The sequence below is a fragment of the Oppia nitens genome, unplaced genomic scaffold, assembly GCF_028296485.1.
Source record: "Oppia nitens isolate AA-2021 unplaced genomic scaffold, nextdenovo-longstitch-racon4-pilon3 scaffold4_pilon_pilon_pilon, whole genome shotgun sequence".
NCBI lineage: Eukaryota > Metazoa > Arthropoda > Arachnida > Sarcoptiformes > Oppiidae > Oppia > Oppia nitens.
Window position 1 is genome coordinate 1,929,040 of NW_026533232.1, and position 25,268 is coordinate 1,954,307.

Consider the following 25,268-nt stretch of genomic DNA (forward strand, 5'->3'; position numbering starts at 1 on the left):
TTTATGCATTTTAGAATTAATTAATAATAATTAAAAATATTCTGATAAGTTAATAATTTAAATTCTACTATAATATATTTAAAAATAAATATTATGTAATAATTAACGTTATTATCAACAATTTTTGTATTAATTAATTAATTTACAGTAAATACTTTGGCACATATGTATTAATAATTAATTATTAATATATACTGTATATATCTATTATATATAGAATATCAATAAAATTAATTTTACAGATAATTGTACTGTATATATAAAGGTATTTTATTGTACTATTATTTAATAAATTGATTTTTTTAAATCTAACATTTAATGTTTTAATGAATACAAATGTATAATAAACTTCACTTTAATTAATTTTATTGCAATTATTGTAGTTATTAGTATTGTAGATTAATTTGAAGTACCAATAATTATCTAAGTCTATAATTTTATTAATTGCATTAAGATTAAAATACAAAATAATTATTTAAAATTGTAAAGTATTACAGTAGATAATACTGTATAATTCAATTTTATTTATTTATTAAGAAAAAAATTGATAATATTTTTTATATATAAATTGAATTTTATTATAAGGTTATTTTCTAAAAATATTTATTTTATTTATTTACACTTTTTAGTATTAATAACTGTCAATTATATTTAAAAATAAAATATACTTAATTATATGCCAGTGTGATTCTTTATCCAATCTCTATATTGACCTACAGCTGTATACACAGTGGGATAGCCAGGTATAGCACAATGTTTGCCCCATGAGGTTAAACCAATTAACATATTATTAAATTTTAGTGGCGATCCAGAATCATGCTAAATATTATATTACATAAAATAAAAAAAAGTAAAAGAATATTCACCAAAAAACAAAATATTTAAAATACATATTATAATACATACATCGCACACATTATGACCTCCATGTCCACCGGCGCATACAGTTCTCACATCAATAGTATAATTTTGTCCGATTTCTTTGAAAAAATCTTGATAAACCTCAAGACATACATCCCGGTCCACAACAGGCATATCGACTGTTTGTAATGTTTGTGGAAATTCATGTTTAGTTATATTAATATTATACTCAGTGTAACCCCAGCCAACTGAAGTCACATTAACACCGGCCGGTTGATCATAGCCCTGGACAGGCAGTGCTATCTTATTGATATATTTATTATCCATGTCAAATTTGCCTTTAATTTCAATCAGGCCAATATCATTGACCAAATCGACCTTATAGTCAAAGTGTTCATGCCAAATGACCCTGGACACATTATTATAATCCCGGCCCTGTTTTGTGCGATCAGTTGTACCACAATGTAGTGATAAATATGGTGGCGTTAAACTATGAAAAATACAAAATTTAAATATAATTATTATTACTATTATTGCTAATAATACTAACAATGTATGTAAGTATTACTAACCCAACGATACAATGTGCTGCTGTGACGGCCCAACTGTCCCCTATAATAGATGCACCGCAATAATGATTGCCATTGATTCTCATTGAGCACATGTGTGGGTTATCTCCCGGTCGGGCATCGTGTCCACCAATTATACCAACTCTTTCGTCATCAAAATCTATGGATTTGCCAATCGATAGATGACTTACAATACAAATACAAAGTATAGTTAATAGTATTTCAATTGAATACATTTTTTTACACAATAATTGTTTATTTAATAATAATATTAGTAATAAATAAAACTAATTGTTTTTTATAATAAATATTTTTTTATTAATTATAGTTTTATATTTATTTATATACTGTTTTCATAGGTTATCTGCTAATCTGTTGTATCTATTGATAACTGTTTTTTAGTACATTGTGTGTAATGTTAACATTTTATTAATATAAAAATATATAGATTATTATAATTAATTTACTAATCAATTATATTGTTGTAATTAGTTCAATTAAGTATTATCAAGTTTATTTATTAGCAAATTACATACTTTTTATCAGTATGTAAAACATCTGTTGAATTTTACAGGTAATGTTTATTAGGCGCATCAATATAGTTTTAAAATAGATTTTATTATTTATAATTAGCATTTTATTTGAATTGTTTTAATCAGTTTAATTAAGTATTAAATTTATTTTTAGAAATTATTTTTAATTCATTTAAATCTTAAAAATTAGATAACATTAATTGTTTGACGAAATTAATACTTTATTTCAATTTAATTTATTTTAAACTATTTTTTTAATTAGTTTGATTATTTATTTATTTAACAATTTAAATATTGAATTATATTATTAATGATATATAATGCATTTGTAAAGTGCATTTTTATTGTTTTATATAATCACAATTTAGTTTCTTATTTACAATTTGTAATACTATAAGTATAATATAAATACTGTATTTTAACTTATATATGTAACATACCGGTATAATATGTTATAGATATATTAAATAAATGTTTTATAAAAAAGTTAGAAAGTTATAGCAAAATGTAACACATTTTAAAAATTGGTAAATTAAAAACATAAAAATTATACTTAAAGTAAATTTAATAAACTTAGTATAATTTTATTGTATTTAAAAATGATCTTATTAATTTTAATATTAGTCAAATTAAATTTTTAAAAATCTAACATTATTATTAAAAATGTATTTTATTTTCAATAAGTTTCGCTATTCATTTATATTAAATATATTTTATTTATTTGTATAATTAATGGTATCATCATTTGTTTTTAAGTCAATCATTTCTTCAAAATTATCCGACAATTGATCCGTTTTGGTTACCGAAATGACACCCCAGTGCTGGGGTTCAGCCGAAGCAAACAACAAGAAACCAATGGCACCCAACATATACAAACCAATTGTTATATAAAACACTAGATTCCAACGGTATAGATCACCCGGCTATAAAAGTATACATAATTTATATAATAACTATCATCTAATACAGTGTCTAATAATTAATTATACAGTACATAGTCTTCTAATACAACACCGACAATATATGGTGCGGCAAAACCGGGTACAACACCCAATGTGGCCGCTATGCCGAACAATGTAGCGGAATAGTCGGGTGCCATCTCGCCATAGATAACAAACTCGCCGCCAGTGAAAAGTCCGTACAGAAACAGTGCTATAATTAACAGTGCAATCACTGATTGCGAGTGACAACCGATTTGTGTGATAGCCAACAAACAAATGGCCGGTCCTACCAATGCCACCGATTCAAACAGTTTTCGGACATTTGTTTTTGATATGCGATTTTTGTATCGTTTGATGATTAGAGCAGATAAGGGACCTCCCAGTGCCATTGTAATACCGGTGGCCAGCGATATCATGGCGTTATACATACCGTTTTGCATTAACGACATACCAAATACCTGATCATAATTTTGTTAATTATTTTGTTATATAATTAATATTTTTTAACTAAATTACCTTGTCTAAATAAGCAGGAATCTTACACAAAAACAAATAGTATCCCCAAACAGCACACACCTTGGCATTGATGGCCGCCCACAGAGGACGGGATGTAAATATGTGTCTCCATGGAGCTGATGAACTCTATAATTAGTTTTTTTATGATAATTAAATTTATTAATAGATAATAAACTGTTTCAAACAAACTATTGGCATCGCGGATGACTTTTTATTTGTCATAATATATTTCAACTCCATTTCCGTGCATTTAATTAGACCTTTAGTATTGCTAATTAACGGTGTGTCCTCCACATAGATAAACCATAACACGATCCAAGGTATGTGTGCCGCACTCAGCACATAAAATACTGATGGCCAACCACCTGTCCACTCGTTATCGCACAGATAACCAGTTAACAGAAAAGCCAAAACGTTGCCAAAGTTGAATGCGGCGGCCAATGCGGCCACCGCTATCGGCAGTTCCGCTGTTGTGAACCAATGGGCAAACAACGAGAACAGGGATGTAAAGATACAGCCGTGAAACAAGCCTTTGATGAAAAGCAAAACAATAAACAGATTAACACTGTAATGAACAGTAACCGGCATAACTGCCAATAGTATGGTCGGCACTGTTATCGATGCCAATGTAACCCATTTTGAACCAAACTGTTCGGTAATCCGACCGGAAATGGTAGGTGTTATCAAATAGGAATAGTAGCTGGCACCTAATATTATGCCCTGGCAAGGTTAGATCATTTTCGTTGATGTTGTAAACTATATTTATTTTATTATTATTTATTTTTAATTTATGAAATACCTGAAATCGTTCATCCCAATCAAAGTCACCTCTAATAGTATTGGTTATCGCACTCGCACTGGTATTTAACATACCAGTGCTTATATCGACAACCTCATCAGCCCCACTATGTACACTGCAATCCCCTATTGGAATTCTATCACTATTAGATTGAGTTGCACTGTTATTGTATTTGGCCATGGCCACTACGGCTACACTTAGACTAGACCGGTGACTGGCAAATAGGGCAGTGGCCACTGAGCCCAATATTGCTATTAATAATCTCATTTAGAAATAATATTATATATATATATATATTATTTTTCTATAAAGTTATAAATAACTAAAAAAATACCTAAAATAAATATAACATCTAAGTTTATATAGATATTGAAATTTAAATGAATTCATTATCAAATTGTTAATATTTTTATACAATATAAAACATTTATACAGTAAATTACATTTATTTCAGTTACTGTACGGTATTATCAAAATATCAACTCAATATAAATAAATAAATAGCAAAATTATTATCAACTAATGTGAATTACATGTATACTCTAAAACATTTTAAAATTTATCAAATTAGTGTTAAAATGTATTTTATTTGACTAAAAAAATTATAAATACCATAATATAAGTGAAATTTATTAAATAATTTTACTAATATGCCAAATATTATTTTTATCAATAAATTTAAGTATACTACACAATAAACACATAAAATACATAAAAAAAACACAAACTATCATTATTTTTACAGTAGTATTATTATTAGTAGTAGTAGTATAGTAAAAAAATTAAAGTATCGTAGAGTGTGTATAAAAATTGTAAAATTAGTAGAAAAATTAAAAAAAAATATGAAAATGAAAAATATTACAGAGATTTTTTTTTTAAATAATAATAAAAGAGTTAATATAAATGTAAAATACAGTAAAAATTTGTTTAATTAAAAAAATTGTAAAATATGAACCAAAAAAAATCATAAATCTTAATTATATATAAATCAATAGTATTATAGGCGACGTTTGCAAACATCCATACCGTTGAGGTCGGGACCGATAAACTCGACACATGCCGTACGACATCGTCGGGACAAAACGGCTGTCTTACTGTTGCCGCCGGCCATATAGCCGCACAGGTAGAGACTATTTGGCTCACAATCGCCTACCAGTTCATCCTTACGACTGCCGCAAAACAAGTGTTCGCTTTTGTACTCTTTGATGCACCGACACTGGCCACGGCCAGTATCCATACCTTGACTTGTAGAGCCGCCACCGATAATCGGTCTCGACGGTGGTCGCTCGGGTAGTAGCTCGACTACTGGTTTGACTATAGCACCGGGTGTATTGCAGTCACAATAACAGGTCTCATCGCGGACACCATTGACCACTACAAGTGTTGAGATTAGACATAATATTATATAGTAATTCATAATTTTTTGTTACTTTATTATGATAATCACAAATTATAGATTTACAAATAAAAATTAAGTACTGTATTAAAACTAATAATAAAAATAAAAATAATTTTGAGGTTTATATATATTTGAAATATATAAAAATTTATGGGTCATCATTGTTTTTTTATGATCAATTAATACATATTGTACAATATTTAATCTATATTTTATTATTATAATAAATTTAAAAAACTATTTTTTATTTTTGTAAATTGGGATATCCTTTTGACTTAAAAATTTTTTTAAAAATAAATTAGTACCCTTTAATACTGTACATGTTAGTTATTATGCTATTATTAATATGATATTTACATTTTAATAATTTTACACATTTTAGTCAATGTCTGATAATAAATTTAATATTTGTTACAATAATAAAATAGTTTAAATATATATTAGTTGTGAAATATTTATCTTTTTTGTTGGTTTATTTTATAATCCTTTAATATTATACCAATAAATTTTTATAATAGTACTGTATATTTCTCTATTTTCAAGTTTATATCCTAAATACTTTATTATTATTAAATGCTATGTTTTAATATTTTAATATTTTTATGAATTTATTACTACAGTATATTATTAACTATTAAACTATATATTTGTAATAACTTTATATAACAATAATCATTTGCAACGCAAAATAGTTTAGTTAAAAAATAATTATTTGAATTAAAAACTATAATATAATAATATCTATTTATAAGTTATACTATTACCAAATAATGCGTTTTTTAAAACTAACACATCATTAAAACACATCACTAACTAATTATTTTTAATTTATAAGGAAATTTGTAGACATAATATTATCGTATATTATTACAAAAATAATAATTGTTAAATACAACAAAAAATAACCACATTTAATAAATGCAATTTCAAAATTTATTAGTCATCACTTAATTATTGACAATTAATCTATTTTTTGGCTTAAAATGCAAAAAAATTACCGTAATTTCAATAACAATAAAACATAAAACGTAATATTCAATTATTTTTTGACATTATAATTAAAAAAAAAATAATTATCATATTTTATATGATTAAGAAAAACAATTATTTAAATATATATATATACAGTATATATAAAATATTAATACTATAATTAATTGATTTATAACAAATAGGTTATCTTATATTATTTACAATAACATTAGTTGATTAATTTTTTCAGATATAAAAATAATGTTATTATATTAAAATATTATTATTAGCATATTTAATAAATTATTTTTTTTTAAAAATAATTTTCATTTAATCATTTATTAATAAAATTTAACAACAACTAACTCTCAATTAGTTAATTTAATAATAATAATAACAATTTACGTTATATGGTTTGAGTGTGAGATATGGAGAACAATGCAAAACAAAAATAATAAAAACATATATTTTTTAATAATAATTAATATACAGAATATATAAATATAACTATAGTTACGATAATCTTAATCTACTTTCTGATCTACTTTAAGATACTGATCCAACTCATCCAGTGGCAGATCAGGTAGATCAGCAAAATCGTCACCAAGTAAGTCATGCGGTAACGGTGTAGGCGTAGACGGCACAGCAGCAGCTGCTGGTGTAACAAAGTTTGGTCGCTGATCACCATCATTACCGTCGATATCAGTATCGATAAGATTTTGATAACAATCGGCACCTTTAGTGTCGGTACACTTGAGAAACTGTTCTATACCTTGGATGAAATTGTCGTTAATGGCCTGATTGTATACTTCTTCGGCCTGAGGCAGCTCATTGGCTAAATTCGGATCGTTAATGTCATCGCAGGTCTCATCTAACTCAGAGTCACTAGTATTAAGTATATCGCCGACACCGTTGACCGCTTGGTCGAGATGTTTGGGTAGCGATTGATTGTCGTCGAGTCGGCTACACATCTGATAGAAGGCTAGTGTCAGCTCATCTACTTCGCACTCATTGACACAATTGCAGTGTCTATAGAGTAGTTCGTTGGCCAAAAAGTCTTCGCCTAAATAACGAAAGACTTCGTCGTCGTTGAATCGCTTTCGCTGTGGTTTATGTTTCTTGTAATTATGATTTGACTTAAGCTTTGGTCTTTTGCTGACACTATTCGTACTATTATTTCCATTGACTTTGTTTCCGTTGACAAAGCTTATGAACTGATGGTTAAAATTGTTGTGGCCATCAATTGGTTGTCGATTGTTGTTATTGATACTTACAGGTTGTAATTGCTTAAGAGGTTTGATAGCCGTCTTTTTGTTGTTGAACGAAGACTTGTTTGCCATCAGCGCTGACTTAAGCATTGATTTCTTGTTTGTCTTGTTATTGATGAGATCGTCGTCGTCGTCGTCGATGTTGTTCTTTGGTGGCGACGACAACAGTGTCGGATCGGGTTTATGTCGTTTGCTATTGCGGTTGGTCTTCAGTTTGGATCTCTTGTTGTTTTTACTCACAGGAATGTCGTCGTCAATGTCTAAATAGTCGGTCGCCGCCGACGTTAATGCCGTCTTCTTCGTCGGCGTCTTCTTCTTCTTCGATGACTTTTTTGTCGGCGACGATGACAACAATTTCTTGGAAACCTTGAGATTCATGAGCTTCTTGTCGGGTCTTATGTTGTAGTCGTGGACCAGATGTTCATATCGGATGCCGTAATTGACTAATGTGTCCATCAGTGACAGTCGGGGCACTGCAACCGTACAGTCCATGTCCACTATCGTCAGCTCTTCCAATGACATCAAGTCGTCACTTATGGTGTCGATGTTGTTGTTATTGTTGGCCATTGTGTGGAACCGACGACAACAACAACAACACAATTATAATGTTATTAATGTTATAATAATTATTATTATTATTTAATTAAATTTATTAAAAATAATTGTTTTTATTTCATTTACAATATTATTATTATTATTATTATTACTTGAATTAAAAATATATATATTTTTAAAAAACTTGTTATTCATATTGCAATGCATTTGGAAAGTGTGTATTAATATATGTTTTGTGTGTATCAATAAATATCGTTAACTGTACTAAACTTCAAACATTGTACCACAAGTTTACAGATTATTGTACAGTAAATGCAATATAATATTCGAGTTTAAAAAAAAACTAATATCGAAATGTTTGAAAATAATAATTATTATTATTTCGATTTAATTCTATCAACAAATTACAGTATTTATGCAAACTTGATAGACAAACATTAAATAATAATTATATTAAATTTTTTATTTTTTTACTAGAATTTTATACCGGTATATATTTTATATTATTGTTAAATACTTTAGATAAAATCTATTTTATTTGAAAAATGTTAATAAATTTTAGTATTGTATATATAATATATTATATACAGAAAGAGAGGGGGCGTATATTTGGTAACTTTATATATGAACAAAACACTGTACTGTATATAATAGTATTGTCAATACTGTACTGTATTTGATGCTCACATAGTATAGTGCGTCGAATCCGACTCTCAGTTAAAATTAATATCAATACTTATATACTGTACTTAAAAGTAGTTATAATAATAATAATACCTTTACTTTTGGTATTGCCTTTAATAAACATACAGTTAATACAGTAATACTCCGTATATACAGCAGTGTATACACACAGTGTGTATATATATATAATATAAAAGAGCAAATTAAGTGACAATTGATTGTATTGTATATACATTTGTGTTATTTATTATTATTATTAATATTATAAATAATAGTAATGTATAAGTGTTCAGATTGTTAATCGGTGTCTGTCCGTCATCCCACGTATACCGGAGCCGTGCCATCCATCCCGGATCCACACAAACACATAGACACATACATATATATATATATATAAAGGACACACACGTGCGTATGTCGTCGCCCGAGTGCGACCACCACACGACGATGCCTACCGTAAACAATACGGTGATGTTGGACACGGCCGCCACCACCACCACTACTGCTAGCCCAGTGCCCAGCGTTATGAGTGACACTGAAGTGTCGCCGCCGTCGACCCCGACTCTACTGTGCAACGGCTGTAATGGTCAACACCATTCGCCGACGTCGATAACAATGACAACCATTCGCCAAGCGGTGTCCCATTTGACCCGTTTGGACGACTTTAATGCCATCAAACTGTCCCAAGGCTTCTTCAGCCAAGTGTTTAAAGTGACGCACAGGACTACCAGGAAAGTCATGGTACTCAAGATGAACAAACAGGCAGCCAATCGAGGTATGTGTCTGTCTGTCAATCAATTGTGGTCACACTAGTTGGCCATTGTTTATATATCAATACCGTATTACTATATAATTGTGATCACAATAATCATAATTAGTGAGAGTGTTATTTTGGGGATATTAATGGTTAAATTGATTTTGATTTTTTTTAAACATGACTTTAATCATGTTTTTAAATTATCGCTACTATTAGTGTGTTTTATACGGTATCTATACGTGATTATATCATATGGTTATCGATAATATCATTGATATCACATATTTATCATTAGAAAAATTATAGTTCAAGAAAATTTAGTTTATTAAATATATTATATGATTATAGACAACACACACCAAATGCGCTAATTATAGACATATTTACTTAATATTTGTGTTTATATTTGGTTTTCGTTGTGACAATTGGTATGACATTTATATTACTTACCAGAAAAAAATAAATATAATAATAAATTTATGATAATATTAATAATAGTAATGTTTGCTATATTATTTGTAGCATAAAAATTGGGTTAATATTTAATTTAATAATTATGATAAGTTTGTTGAACACTGACTACATTTAAGGGTGAGATATACGGTATATTTATAAGTGATGTTACGGTATATTGAAATTGAAATAAATGTTTTGTAATAATGACCTTAATTTGCATTTTAAAACATTTGACTAAAATTGAATGTTTTAGTTATATATATATTTAAATTTATTTTCTTTTTTGAAGGTTTATTGCTTTCATTTAAATAATAATTAACAAGTTTATTAGTTGACGACAATTTTTTATTTTTAAAAATAATATATAAATATATTTGATGCATGGATAATTTATCAATTAATATGATTTTTATAATATATTTTATTTTTTGAATTGAATTTGGCATAAATGTTTATTTATTTTTTATTTGATTAAATTAGTTGTATTTGACTTTTATGAGTTTAAAATTTTTGCTTTAATTTTTTAGTAAAATAAATATAATTTAGTAAAAATAAAAATAACTAATAAAAGTTCAAATTATCTGTTCATACAATTTATAATTGAATGCACTTTAGTTGTTGTTATCTCTTTTAAACTTTTTCAGTCGATTTAAATGTCAATACATTTTATTTTTATCAACATTTGATAATAGTTTTATTATTAATAATCTATTGGTTAACAATCAATTTAGAGTAATTTTTTAAATAAATTATTATCATATGATTTATTACTATTGTTTTTTATTTATTTATTTAGCATTTAACTAAACAGTATAACTTAGTAATGTTATTTTAGTTTATCATTATTATTTTTATTATTAACTTGCAATGAATTTGTTATAATGAAATTTTATATTATTATTATTTTTTACAGGTAGTTTATACATACATTTTATTTAATTAAAATTTTTTGGTTAAATAATAGCATCGTGTTTAACAACATGATATGGCTAATAATAATAATATTTTGTTGTTTATATTAATTTGTATCGATATAAAAATTTATTTAGATAAATAGCCAAATAATTTTTTGATATTATTTGTGATAAAATATATTGTGAAGCAAAATAAAAAACACTTTAATTGAAATAAAAATTTCAATTTCGATATTTTGTTGTTTTTTGTTTGTTTCAGCAATATATAGGTATATATTATTAATATTATAGATTGTCTGGTATTTTTTAATATATTACATATTTTTCAAGCATTCATTCAAATGAATAATTTATCGATTTTTCTAACAAAAAAAATAATATGATTTTTGAAAGGTTTAGAAACAAGTGGTTTGTGAAATGATTTAATAATAATAATATTATTATTAGTTTTTTTTTTTGAAGAGAAAAGCAATTTTTCGACACAAATATAAATGATTGCTTTAACATTAATATATTATATGCAATCATATTTTATGACAAAATAGCGAAAAAATAGCAATATTAAAAGGAAAATTGGTTAAAATTATTAACTTTATTATGTGTACAAAAGTATTAGTTATTATTATTATTATTACATAAGTTTTAAATATAATAATAAATATTTGCAGAAAATAACCCAAAGTCACGAAATGGTAATGAATGTCAACATAAGATAGAAAAAAAAGTTTGAAATATTATAGTTATTATATATAGATGTCTTCACACAATTGGCAAAATTGAATTTTTTCTCTCTCATTATCATTATTATTATTATTTCAATGGTGTGTTTTATAATGCATATAATTATTATTTTAAATTTTTTTGTTTGTTTGTTTTAAAAAAAATTCAATTGCAATAAATATTGCAAAAAAGTATTTGTTTTTTATTCTAACGTCAAATGATATTGATATTATCAGCCAATTATTTTGTATTACTATAGTATTATTTGACGGGTTTTATAATATAGATTATTATCATTAGTTATATTTTTTATATTATTTAAAAAAATATTTTTGGGAATAAAATTGATATTTTTTTATTATTAAATTTCTCTTTCAAATAGTAAGTATATAATAATGAATTAACTTAATGACAAGGTTTTTAATGTTGTGTTAATTGTTATGAAATAATATCAATAGTATTACTAACATTTTATAATCCTTTTTTTTACTAACACAAAAAAATATTTGTATAAATGAATTAATGAAAATTAACATAAAATAATTGGAGATTTAAAAAGCAAACATAAAGTAAAATTGTAATACAAATATATTTAATTTTTTTGAGAAATTTTCTAATGCCATCGATTAGTTAACAATAAACGGTTTGTATATACAGGTAGATATCTGTAAATATATAATCCCAACACAATATTGTAATCTTGTGTGTCAGGGTCGGGCTCATGTATGTAGATAATACAAATTGTGACAATATAACAAAAAATAAGTATTATTTTGTTAGTCTAAGTTAAATGCTTTAACATATTTATATAATTTCATTTGCCAGGTATTTATTACATGTATGTAATTTTGTATATACAGTACATACTGCACTATGTATTATAAATAAAAATGTATTATATATTTTAAATCTATGAATATATAGGTATGCGTGTATTTATAATACAGTATATACTGTATGTATATAATATAAAATATATAATATATATGCAATGTGTGCAATGAGTACATACTTAATAGATATAATAAAAATATTAGGGTTTTTAACCACATTTACGTAATCAAACCACAATGACGTTAATTAGTTGGTAATAATAATAATAATGTTTTATTTATTTATTTAAAAATATTAATAAATTATTATCATCATAACCAAGTGGTTAATATTATTATTATTGATAATTTATTAATGTAAATGTACTACTGTATTTAATGATTTTTAAATTTTGATAATAGTTATTTTTTATACATAATATAATAAATCTATATTGCTAGTATTTAATATATATAATAAATAAATTTCATAAATCATAAAGTACAATTAATTTGCACTAATATTTATACTAAGTTGTATAAACGTTTTATTACATTTTTAAAATTATAGTTTTAATTATTACAGTATATTTAATATTTAGTTAACTATGCTTAGCTATGAAAATATTTTCTAGATTTTGTGACAATATAATTAATATTATTTTTAATTCACACAACTTTAATACTATAATATTTCTAGTAATTGATTAGTATATATATATCTGATAGTATAATCGTAATAGTGATGAACTTATTTTTATTAAATGCCAATAATTATATTAGACATTTGGCTAACATGTGATAATTTTCAAATAACTTGATTGCTATGATTTTTTGGTATGAAGTTTAGATTTTTTTGATAGTTTTTTTATATTACTATTCAAGTGATTAGTTGGCATTTTTTATTTATTTATTTATTAAAATATTACTTATTTATTAAGTAAAAGTGTGATATCATTGAATATTTATTTATTATTTAATTATTTCATTGCATGAATTTGCTGTTTATTTTTTATTTATTTATACAATAACACCAATTGATAAGACAAATAAGTGAAATATTTAACATTTTTTATTATTATTCGCTGATTGCTGTGATATATAGGCTTATGATATTTCTGAAAGCTATGAAATTTTATTATTATTATTTTTTTTTTATTAAATACATTAACAAAAAAATGTTTTTAATTATGATTATTACGATAATATTGCTATTTATTAGTATGCAAAACAAATTATAATAGTTATTAGCCTATTTAGGAAAAATATTTTCCATTTAGTTTATTAAAGTAAATTATTTTAAATAGTGTTTTAAATATCAGTATAAGCACACACATACACACACACACACACACACCTGCACATAAAATATTTGTTGAGTAAATTATACAGAAAATAATAATAAAAAAATATGTTATATTTTTTGACGAAAAAAAATTTAATAATAAAAAATAATTTTAGGAGTACTTGACAATTATAAAATATATTTAATGTAAGTGAAAAAATAATAATAAAAGCAAAAATTTATTTTAACATTAATGAAATATAACAATACATTTAAGGTTATATTAAGACCATTACATATTTGCAGACATATCAGCGCATAATTAGTAATTATTACATAACATTCAAAATAAAATGTTTCTCATCTCATAATGTTTACATATTATAAAAATATATATAATGTTTTTATGCAATTATGTGTTTAGAAACACACAAAAAAACAAATTGAAATATTTGTTTCATTAGGTAACTCATGAGTGAATAATGTGAGACTTATAACACTGTATATATTAAAATTAAACTTTTATATAAATTATAATAAGTGTAAATATATTATTAATATTTTGTTTTGATAACTTTATGTTTTGTTTCAATTTATTATATAATATAATAATAAGTTTAACTCATTACAATTGTATATATTAACTGTATAAATAACAAATAAATTTTAATAATATATGCATATAATGAGTAAATTTTTTGTTTCTACACTGATTTTAATCATATAATAAACAGGCATTACTATTGTTATTGTCGTATATTTGGTTAATATAAATAAACAAACTTATGGATATATTTTCACCAAATAATAAGTTATATATGTATATATAAATCCTAATATTTATTTATTTATCTATACTAGTGATCTAAGCGTGAGATAAAACGCCTGATTTTTTTGTTTTTTTTATTTATTTGCTTTATGTTAATATATATTTATAAATAAAATACAGTACTATATATATATAATTTTATTTGTATTTCTCGGTATTAATTATAAAATAACTTTTATTTTTCTTAATATTATTATCAAGTAATATATTACATATTTGAATTTGATATAGATTTATGTAATTATTTTAGTGATTAGGAAAAATATACCAAACATTTATAGGGTATATTTTAATAACATAGTATCTATATAGTATCTAAATATATAAACACAATATAAAGATAAAATTTATATTAATTACAGTTATAATTCATTTTTGGTGTTTATATTTAATTTGAATAAATATTTTAATTAGAAAAATATTTTTTATGTAACATTTTGTTGCTTTTAATTAATATATCAATAGTTGTTTTTTTCACTGTGTTTTAATTAATTATCGGCAAATGTGAATATACATAATCTATTAATATACTGTATATATATTATATTTATTTAATATATATATAGATTTTACAAATAAAATGAATGTTTAATTATATAGTGTTGTTGTTGATGATGTTATTTTTTGTGACTATGATTATTATAATTAGACAAAAATCAAGCACATTATCTAAGATAAATTACATAATTAAGTCGATTAAAATTAATAAACAATTTTTTTAGCTTAAAATGTCTATATTTAATGCTCTTATAATTATTGATTATTAATATATTTAATTAAAATTAACAAATAAAAAATTATTAACTTTGTTTTTTTCTTCTTTATTTTGTTTTTCTATGAAAAATATAGGAAATGCCTTAAAAGAGATTGAATTATTAAACAAATTAAATCACGAAAATATCGTACAATTTATGGGTACTGTCGTTCATGAAGGTATGTACAATCTATTTATATATTATTAATATAAGTATTATTACTAATCTAACTGTCCGCACATATATATACCATATATATAAATGTCTTATTTGATATCATTATGAATTTGCATTTAAACAGTTGATTCATTTGTGTATATATATATTATAATATATGAAAATAAGTTTGAAAAATATCAAAAAACAAATGTCTCCAAAATAAAAATATTTTTTATCATAAATGTTTTTTTAAGTTTATTTTCACAGACACTGTGTGTCTGAAAAAGTTATTATAATTTGTTTTCAGGAAATATTTGTTATTATTATTATTTAGTTTTGTGAGAAATTTTTATATGATATTAAGAAAAAATATAATTAAAAAGTTAATAATAAAATATTTTTATAAATAAAACACATGTGTTTGAGGTTTGTTGACTAACTGTCTGAGTAGTGACAGGTCTACAAACTCCCGGTGTTCACATACCTGTCCATCTGATAGACACTATTTTTTGTGTGTATAATATTTTTGTCAATAATAAGTTGTTAGTTTAAAAATAATAATAAAACAGTTTACTTAAATAACATTATAAGGATCTGTGTCTAATAATAATTATAATAATAGTTATTATTTTATTACGATATATTGTAAATGTTATTTTATACAGTATATACTGTATATATTTTAAAATGCAAATTAAATCAGTACTGTATAAAACACAATATTATACATACACACACTTACAGTATACAGTACTTAATGTATATAAGGTGCACATGTAGTTAGATTTAGAGCGCCGGTAGTTAAAATATGTTTTAGGAGGCCCTCAGAGAATTTATAAATAATAAATAATAATAGCGCAATAATAATAATAATAAAACTCATAAATAATAATAAATATTCATTGAGCTTATTGTTATTTAATATATTATTTATATATAATATATATTTATTTAGTGTCAGAAAATAGTGGTAAAACTATAAATATATATTTTTAACTGTTGTGTTTAGCTATTAAGTATTGGATTTAGTTTTTTATTTCATATTTTACACGTTTTCTAATGAATTATTTTATTATATAATAATTATTCAGTTTGTTAAACACAATGTATTTAATATTTGTTTATGTCATTGAAAACACAAAAAACACCAATAAATCAATAGGAGGTTTGCACCCATTGCTTGAGTACATCAATGGAGGCACTCTGGAGAAGCTGATCCGCCAATACTATAAGATTGATACCTATTTTGATGAAAACAAAAAACTGATAACAAGGACACCGCAGACAAACGGCACAACAATTGACAACAATATAAATAATACGATAAACTATTACAACAATAACAATAATAATAATCACAATAACAACTATACCTACTGTCCGCAACTGTATCGGCTCAACGATGTTGACCAGACATTTGTCCGAATAGCCGAGGATGTGGCCCGCGGTATGGACTACTTACACTCGTTGCACTATCTGCACCGGGATCTGACCTCTAAAAACGTATTCATACGGGTATCGCCGCCAATTACCGACGATACAGACGAGTACGACGCCGAACCCTATTTGCAAGCAGTTATCGGTGACTTCGGTTTTGCCACAGTAGACCCCCATAAGGACCAGAAGCTGCCAACTGTTGGGTCGCCCTATTGGTTGGCACCCGAGTGTATTAAAGGCCAATGGTATGTCCTAATTTTGATTTTTACTTTTTTTAATATATATTTTATATATATATTTTTACAATATTTGTGCTTTTAAGTAGTGACATAATATTGATGTGTGATTTCACATAAAAATGTTTAATTTATTTTTTATTACTATATGATTACTATTGTTATTTATTTTTAAAGTGAAGTTTGTTTTTTTAGTATTGCAAAAAAAAGTTATTCAAACCATTTTTTCTAGCGTTTAGTTATTATACAGAACTTGACTTGTATTTTTTGGGTGCAATAAAAATATTTATGTATTTTTTCACAGTTATTATTATTATATTATTGTATAATAAATAAGTAGTGGTTTTTTTTGTTACTTAAATCGCTCGCGAAAGTTATGGTTTTATTTTGTTTTATAATGAGGTTTATAGATATTTATTTCTATATTGAGGTTTAGTTTTTTATTTAATTTTAAAGTAATATCACGAAATATATTTTTAATACAATAATTTTTGATTTTGTTTTTTAGCTTATTTTTATGCTTTACTTTGTGATTATTATGATTATTGTGAATAATAATAACAACAATATTATGTTTTATTGAGATTATTATTGGATTATATTATATTATTATTTATTTATAAACTGATATTATATAACTTATGCATATATATATATATATATATTCGCCCAAAAATTTATATACTATAATAAGTTTGAATTTTTTATTATTATTATGAATAATAATGAATTTTAAATTTTTGTTTGAAAAATAATTTTTGGTGGAAAAATATATCACGAATTTTTAGGCCTTTATTTTTTCTCTTATAATTTATTCATTGCCTAAAGTCTTGGCTGAAAATAAGGTCTCAATATATATATATTTTTGATTTTGTTTTTACAGTATTTTTAAGTGTTTGCACAAAAGTTTGAATAATATTAATGCAATATATATTTATATTTAGGAAATCCTAGATTTTAAATATTTATTAAAAAATATTTTTTTTTTAAATCTAAGTGTGTTTTGTAATATGTATTTAATAATTAAAAAATGTATTTATATATATATTTATCTAAATGTAATTTAACGATTTAGGATGAATTGGTAGATTATTTATGAAAATTGTATTTCAAAAAATACAGTACAGGTATATAACAAATACATTATTTGCATAATATTTTTGTTGATTTTGCAATTTATTTCTGTAAAATTAACAACAAAAATAAACATTTTTCACTTTTTATTTGATAGAGATTTACAGTATAGGAAAAACTTTTTTATTTTATTTGTATTGTTTTGTCACTTAATATATTAGTTAATATGTAATTTACTTTCTAATTATATTTTTTGTTTTTGTTAATATAATATTGTTAGCATAATATAATTATTTAAATGGGTTTTATTTATATTTTAATTGTATTTAGTTAGTTAGTAAAACTATTATTTAATATTAACTTTAATATCTATGGATTATATGTTTGTTTAAAGTGTATGTTATATTATTTTTTGTATTGTTTTGTATCTGTTTTTTAAATAACAACTTATTATAAAGTATTTTGATATTAAAACAAATTTTTTAAAAAGTATTTTATTTTTAGCCACTAGAAAACAAAGTAAATAGATTTTGATAATTACTTAAATAATATTAATTTAAACATAATTTTTATAAAATTAAATTGCTTTTACTAACAATGTGTTGGCGTAAATGGAGAGGAGAGGGGGTTAATACTATAGGGGGAAAGCGTCTTTTAAGCATTTTATAAAATGCTAAAAATGTTATTTGATAAATATTTACCACCAGATTAAATCACCATATTATATATACTGTATATTTTATGCAATAACACATACTGTAAAAATTATTGCCAGCTATTTTTTTCTATATATTTATTTTGTTTACCACAAAATGGTAAAAATGTGTGCAATAATCATATAATCAAATAACACACACACACGCATACATACATACATTTTGTCTAACAATTTACATAACCCTAACCTAACAATAATAATAATATAAAATGTAACAAACATTTTTAACTCACACCTGTGACAAAAATAACACATACATACTCATTGGTTTTACCGGTGCTTGTATTTGTTTGTGACATTGGCTACCCACCCGATCCTCTCAAATATTTCACTCTACCTATATACTGTATATATAGTAATATATATTCAATATATATTATTCATCAGGGCAAACCTACACACCAATAGATATTGCTGTCAAATATAATGACTGTGTGTATAATGAAATGTATTTATATATAGAAAACATATATTGGTATTTGGAAATTTTCCACTAAATTTTTTTGACGAGAAATTTGTTAACAAAAAAATAAATAAAAGTCTACTAAAAGAACTTTTCATTTTAATTTCAAGGAAACTAATTTTGTTTTAAACAACTCTCTCTATCTATCTCTCTCTCTCTCTTTCCCAAAATAAGTGAACAATTTTTTTATTGTCAAATTCAGTGATTAATATCTCTCTTCTCATCTATTCCTGTCCTCTCTCTCTCTCTCTCTCTCTCTCTCTCTCTCTCTCTCTCTCTCCATACTATTGACTATATGGCTGTAATCCAAATGCAAAAAACAAGACAACCCATTACATTGGCAGTGTGTATGTCTCACTCTCACAATAGTTTATTTTTGTTTGTATGAGAGTTAGAGACCAGTCAACCTGACGGTTCTTTGCTATGATCAGTGAGATAGTCATATACATGTAGATAACACACCCTTTTTAAAGCTACTTCTGGTACTAACTTGTCTATTAACTAATCACTCGATGCGTTATATAATTTATGGCATTTATAACCATTTTAAAAATAGTAGTTTAATATTTTTTGAAAAATATTGAATAAATAAGCATATATGCACTAATTAGCTATAATTTTGTGTCTAGGTTATATAATATATATATTAGGTATTTTTTTTATTATATTTTTGTAACAGTTTTTAACGATTCATAAATTTAATTATATTTTTATATTGTAAATTTAAATACTACAAAAAAATAATATTTATCTGATTTTAAATTGGTTGATAATTTGTTTTTTCATGAATGAAATATCAATGACTTTTAAAATAATAACAATATATAAAAACAGTACAGTAGTTATGAATTTTTCAAAAAAAAAACAATTACATACATTTATGGAGTTATGTAATAATTGTAATTTGAACATAAAATTAGCCGTAATTTGAGTGAAATTATTATTATTAAATGTGTTTGTAATACAAATATTTTTATACAGTAAATAATAGCAAAAAACATGTTTACTATTTATTTGTTAGTATTATTATTATTAAATAATAGTTCTCTTATTATAAAAAACACGGTTTTATTATTTAATGTTTTTTGTTTGTTTTGCTTTCAATTTTATAACTGAATTAAATACCCAAATATAGATCAAAAAATAATTTTACATTTTTATGTTATAATATAAGTTTATACTTTATATATGTTGTCTCCTCAACAATGAGTTCAAAACAGTTGTTTTAAATTAATTACCGCTTTTTTATTATAATTATTGTAAAAAGTCTTATTTTGTTCTTAGTTTTGTTATATAAAAAATTAAATATATAATTTTATTTTGTTTGCACACTAGTAGTAGAAATGTTTTATTTTGTTTTGTTTATTATATATGTACAATAAAATCAGACAACAAAATGTTAGACAAAAATTTGTATAATAATTACGAAAACTGTTTTGAACTCCAAAGTTGTTTGTTTTTGTTTTCATTATAATTTTATAAAAGAGTTCATCATTTTTTGATAAAACGGAAAAAAGTTTTTAAATATATATATATATATATATATATATATATATATAATATTTATAAATATGTCTTATAAATTGAAACGATTATTATTTTTTGACAATTAATTATTAACTAAATTAGGAATATGTTTTAGTTAGTTTGTTAGTTAGTCAATGATATCATTTTGATATGTGTGTCTGTGTCTGACACTTGTATCTAATCATTGTTTTTGTTTTTTTTTATAAATTTTTTGTTTTTTTAAAAATCTAAACTTATTTGACTCCAATTTATTTAATAAATGTGCATTTAATTAAAAACTTTGTAAAAGTATTTAACATTTTGTAGATTTAAGAGCAAAAAATTACATCATATTTTTCCAAAACACCTGATTAATAGTGATATTTAAATTTTATTTTTTTGTTATTTATTTTATTCATATATTTATTTTTACATTATTTAAGTTATTTAATTGAAAATGAATTTACGTTATGAATAAAATGTCACATTAATTAGCATTTTTCCTATTAAACTAAAAAAATAATTTTTTAAAAAATATTAACTTAAATACTAATTAATTGTTTAGAGAGATTAAAATAATTTTTTAAAACTGTGTATATTTTATAATTTCTAGTGCATTGTGTGATTAATGTTAATATATATTTTTTATTCAGAAATATTTATAATCCCTAAATAAATCTTATTATAATTAGTATTATCTATTGATTTTTTGTTACATAATCTCTTAGGCATATCGATTACATTTGATTGTTATCTTGTAATAAATCTCATCTACAGTATAATAGTAATAATATTAAGCGCAAAATGATATACATAAGCATTAGTAATACTATACAATATATATATATTTAATTTTATAATATTTTAATTAATCAATTTCGGGAGGAAATGATCTTTATATTAGTTAAGTTAAAAAGATATTAGTTATTGTATAAAGTTATTAATAAAAATTATTTTGAAAATTTTGTTTCAATAAATTAACTTATTGTTTATCTATTATATTTGCAAAAATATAGTTAATATTAATTATTATAAATGTAGTGGCAATTTGTCACTTATGAATCGTTATGATAGCGGTTTTTTGTTGTTGATATTTTTATTATAATAATAATAATTTTTTTATACTAATTTTATTTACTATAAATACATTGATCAGGATATGTAATATATATATATATAAGTTATTGAAAATATTATTTATCAAAAACCTCTTTAATTATATGTTATATTTAGAATTCAATTAATTTGTATTATTATTAGAGATTTAGATTAAATTTTATTAATTTTGATATTATTATTGTTTTATTATTAATTGTATTATTATTATTATTTATTAGATTATTTATATTTAACTATAACATAATTAAATAGTTTATATATTTATAGAGTTAGATATAAAATATATTATTTTTATTATTTGAACAAATTAATTATTTATAACTATAATAATTTTTGCAACAATTTATAATTTATTTATTTTTTCATTTATCTTATCATGGGTATTTTAATTTATATACAACTATTATTAATATATATAATATGACATTTAACTGTTTTTTATTACCGTATATTTAAAGTGTTTATCTTAAAGTTTATTACCGGTGGTTAAAATGATTAATATAATTAAGGGCTTATTTCTAATGTTAAATTGATACGAAAATAATAGCCTTAATGTATCAATTATATATTTATATTTTATTATATATGTGTATATGATATCAGTGATGATGAGTGCAATTAAATATATTTATCATTTGGTTCAATAATAAAAATTTTGTACTGAAAGGCATAATAATAAATTTAATACATAAATATAATAAATTAAATTATTGTTTCGGCTCTCTGTGTGTATAGCAATGCATAGCAAAGCAAAATAAAATATTTGATAACAAATGACATAAAAAACATTTAATATTAATGCCAAACACACACTGAGTTTATATTATTTAATATTATTATCATAAAGAGAAAACCTATATATATTTTTTAGTGATAAACTTATTATTTGTATATTAATATATATTTTTGTTTTTATGAATCATTTCATTGTACTCCCATTTTTGGCTTTTAGCGAAAAAATTCAGTACAAAATATAAATTATAATTTAGATCTAAATTCAGATATAAATTAGTTGTTTGTGTTCAAGGATTTTGAATTTTATAAATAATAAAATAGTAATATATTTATGAATTAAAAAATGAGAATTTATAATAATTTTTCAGCAGTAGTTTTATTATTATTATTATTACTGTATAATAATTTATTATTAATTATGGCATTTTTCAATGCATTTTTATTAGAAATAATTAGTTTACTGATAGAAAATAATAATTGGTAATTATTATAATAATTAAAATATTGTTATAAAATTGAAATTTTTAATTAGAAAAACAAGCATTTTAGTTGGCACACATAAAAAAAATATTGTATTGATTTTATAATTTTTAAATCGAAATAAAAACAAAATGATTGATTGATATTATGTCTTATTAATAAATATTTTATTTGTAACACATTTTTATTATAAATAGGTATAACCATAAATGTGATATATTTTCCTACGGTGTCATATGCTGTGAACTTAATTGGCGGATACCATCCGATCCCGACTACCTGTGCCGGGACGACAGCTTTTTGATTAACTTTGACAAACTGCCCGACGGTTCTAAAGAGACACTGTTGGCCCGTTTGGCGAGACTAACAACTCAGGTATTATATAAATATATTATATTAGAAATTAAAAGACTATTAATTTATAAATATTATTATTATTATCAAACAGAAAAACCCGTCAATTCGTCCCGAATTTAGCGAAGTTCTGGAGTTTTTCGAGACGGAGCTAATGTCCGACAAAAGTCCGTTAAATAACGCCAATCGTATGCGATATATATTGAAACGAGAGATGAGCTTACCGTCCAGTGATTCGAGTCTAGAGTCGGTCACACTTAACGGCGCCGGAGATATATGTAAGGGATAGACATAGCATTAAAATTAATTGATTTATTTTTTTAAGTATCAGTTTATGAGGTTTGTTAGATGACAGTAGGGTTGTGACCAATTGTTAGCATAAAAAAAATGATAAATTAATTTTTATTTGTCATATATTTTTTTTTGATTTTTTTTGTAACAATTATTTGTCGAAAGACTTTTATGGGGAAAAGTATTTTTTTATATGATTTATAGTTTGAATTACTTTTTATTTAAGCATTTCGTTAAGATTTCAAACTTGTTTTTTTGTTTCTCTCAAAAAAATAAAGTTTTTTTTTCTAAGTTATTATAAAAGTTTTTCCCATATTTTCCGCTTAATTTTGTTTTAACACTCGGTTTTTACACTCGATGTGTGATTTAAACAATAAATCATTTTTATGAGCGTCTAATTTATAAAATTTACTTTAATTTTATTGTTTTTTTACATTTATTTTTAATAAACAGTTGATCAGCATTTAATCCGACGGCGGAACTCACAGATAGAGCGCAAATATTTCAACACAAACGGCTGGCATAGATAGCCATTGCCTACATCTCCTACCTTATCGGGACAGTTATGTCATTACAATTTGTGTCAATCATCCGCTAATTTCATCTCAATTCATCCCCAAATAAATTTATTACAAAAAAAAACATATTTAACAAACTAAAAGACAATTAAATTTTATGTTTTTTTCTCTGTATAGCCAGTCATACCATTTGATATATCAATAGTTTTTATCTTAGAATATATCGTATATATTGTAGATTTTAATCAATTTGTTTGTCCGGATATTTTTGTTGTTGATATACAGTATATATTTATACACTATACTATTGTTTGTTGTTTATAAAAAAAATTATTAGATATTTTATGATTAAACGAGAAAATATGATGATTAAAAAAAATCAAACAACAATTATATATATGTGTGTAGATATATAACTATAAATTTTTGTTTCTCTTTAAACAAAATATATGGCAAACAAATCAAAATTCAATTTTTTTTTCTTATTATTATTGTTGACAAATTGAACTCAAAGTGCAATTAATTTAATTATTTTTTTATTATATATATATAT

The 25,268-nt window shown here is 23.5% G+C and overlaps 4 protein-coding genes across 4 annotated transcripts; 1 reads left to right on the forward strand and 3 right to left on the reverse strand.

The window, feature by feature from the left end:
* Positions 1-672: 672 nt before the first annotated feature.
* LOC128959804 (mite allergen Der p 3-like) lies at positions 673-1,674 on the reverse strand. The gene is made up of 3 exons (XM_054305818.1): positions 1,434-1,674; positions 907-1,351; positions 673-819 (listed from the first exon to the last, which is right to left on the reverse strand). The coding sequence occupies exons 1-3, from the start codon at positions 1,664-1,666 to the stop codon at positions 673-675; spliced, it is 825 nt and encodes a 274-aa protein (XP_054161793.1). The 5' UTR covers positions 1,667-1,674.
* A 1,002-nt stretch (positions 1,675-2,676) lies between these two features.
* Positions 2,677-4,486, reverse strand: LOC128960112 (uncharacterized transporter slc-17.2-like). The gene is made up of 5 exons (XM_054306183.1): positions 4,220-4,486; positions 3,610-4,140; positions 3,421-3,546; positions 2,958-3,362; positions 2,677-2,886 (listed from the first exon to the last, which is right to left on the reverse strand). Exons 1-5 carry the CDS (start codon positions 4,484-4,486, stop codon positions 2,677-2,679), a joined length of 1,539 nt encoding a protein of 512 aa, XP_054162158.1.
* Positions 4,487-7,065: 2,579 nt separating this feature from the next.
* Positions 7,066-8,424, reverse strand: LOC128959900 (uncharacterized). The gene is made up of 2 exons (XM_054305929.1): positions 7,865-8,424; positions 7,066-7,804 (listed from the first exon to the last, which is right to left on the reverse strand). Exons 1-2 carry the CDS (start codon positions 8,378-8,380, stop codon positions 7,115-7,117), a joined length of 1,206 nt encoding a protein of 401 aa, XP_054161904.1. The 5' UTR covers positions 8,381-8,424; the 3' UTR covers positions 7,066-7,114.
* Positions 8,425-9,364: 940 nt separating this feature from the next.
* LOC128959590 (dual specificity testis-specific protein kinase 2-like) lies at positions 9,365-24,997 on the forward strand. Its single transcript, XM_054305585.1, has 6 exons — positions 9,365-9,872; positions 15,720-15,803; positions 16,947-17,466; positions 23,750-23,927; positions 24,001-24,184; positions 24,651-24,997. Exons 1-6 carry the CDS (start codon positions 9,512-9,514, stop codon positions 24,725-24,727), a joined length of 1,404 nt encoding a protein of 467 aa, XP_054161560.1. The 5' UTR covers positions 9,365-9,511; the 3' UTR covers positions 24,728-24,997.
* The last annotated feature ends 271 nt before the right edge of the window (positions 24,998-25,268 follow it).

What these genes read in the sequence shown, in the direction of transcription:
- LOC128959804 (XM_054305818.1), bottom strand. Translation starts at nt 1,666, where the DNA reads ATGTATTCAATTGAAATACTATTAACTATACTTTGTATTTGTATTGTA. An exon ending in GCAGCACATTGTATCGTTGG is followed by an intron (nt 1,352 to 1,433) that starts GTTAGTAATACT and finishes TATTTTTCATAG; the next exon opens with TTTAACGCCACCATATTTAT. An exon ending in GAGGTCATAATGTGTGCGAT is followed by an intron (nt 820 to 906) that starts GTATGTATTATA and finishes TATAATATTTAG; the next exon opens with CATGATTCTGGATCGCCACT.
- LOC128960112 (XM_054306183.1), bottom strand. Translation starts at nt 4,486, where the DNA reads ATGAGATTATTAATAGCAATATTGGGCTCAGTGGCCACTGCCCTATTT. An exon ending in TTCCTGCTTATTTAGACAAG is followed by an intron (nt 3,363 to 3,420) that starts GTAATTTAGTTA and finishes AATTATGATCAG; the next exon opens with GTATTTGGTATGTCGTTAAT. An exon ending in GTGTTGTATTAGAAGACTAT is followed by an intron (nt 2,887 to 2,957) that starts GTACTGTATAAT and finishes ATACTTTTATAG; the next exon opens with CCGGGTGATCTATACCGTTG.
- LOC128959900 (XM_054305929.1), bottom strand. Translation starts at nt 8,380, where the DNA reads ATGTCATTGGAAGAGCTGACGATAGTGGACATGGACTGTACGGTTGCA. An exon ending in CTCTTAAGCAATTACAACCT is followed by an intron (nt 7,805 to 7,864) that starts GTAAGTATCAAT and finishes TTTAACCATCAG; the next exon opens with TTCATAAGCTTTGTCAACGG.
- LOC128959590 (XM_054305585.1), top strand. Translation starts at nt 9,512, where the DNA reads ATGTCGTCGCCCGAGTGCGACCACCACACGACGATGCCTACCGTAAAC. An exon ending in GGGTACTGTCGTTCATGAAG is followed by an intron (nt 15,804 to 16,946) that starts GTATGTACAATC and finishes ATAAATCAATAG; the next exon opens with GAGGTTTGCACCCATTGCTT. An exon ending in TGGCGAGACTAACAACTCAG is followed by an intron (nt 23,928 to 24,000) that starts GTATTATATAAA and finishes ATTATCAAACAG; the next exon opens with AAAAACCCGTCAATTCGTCC.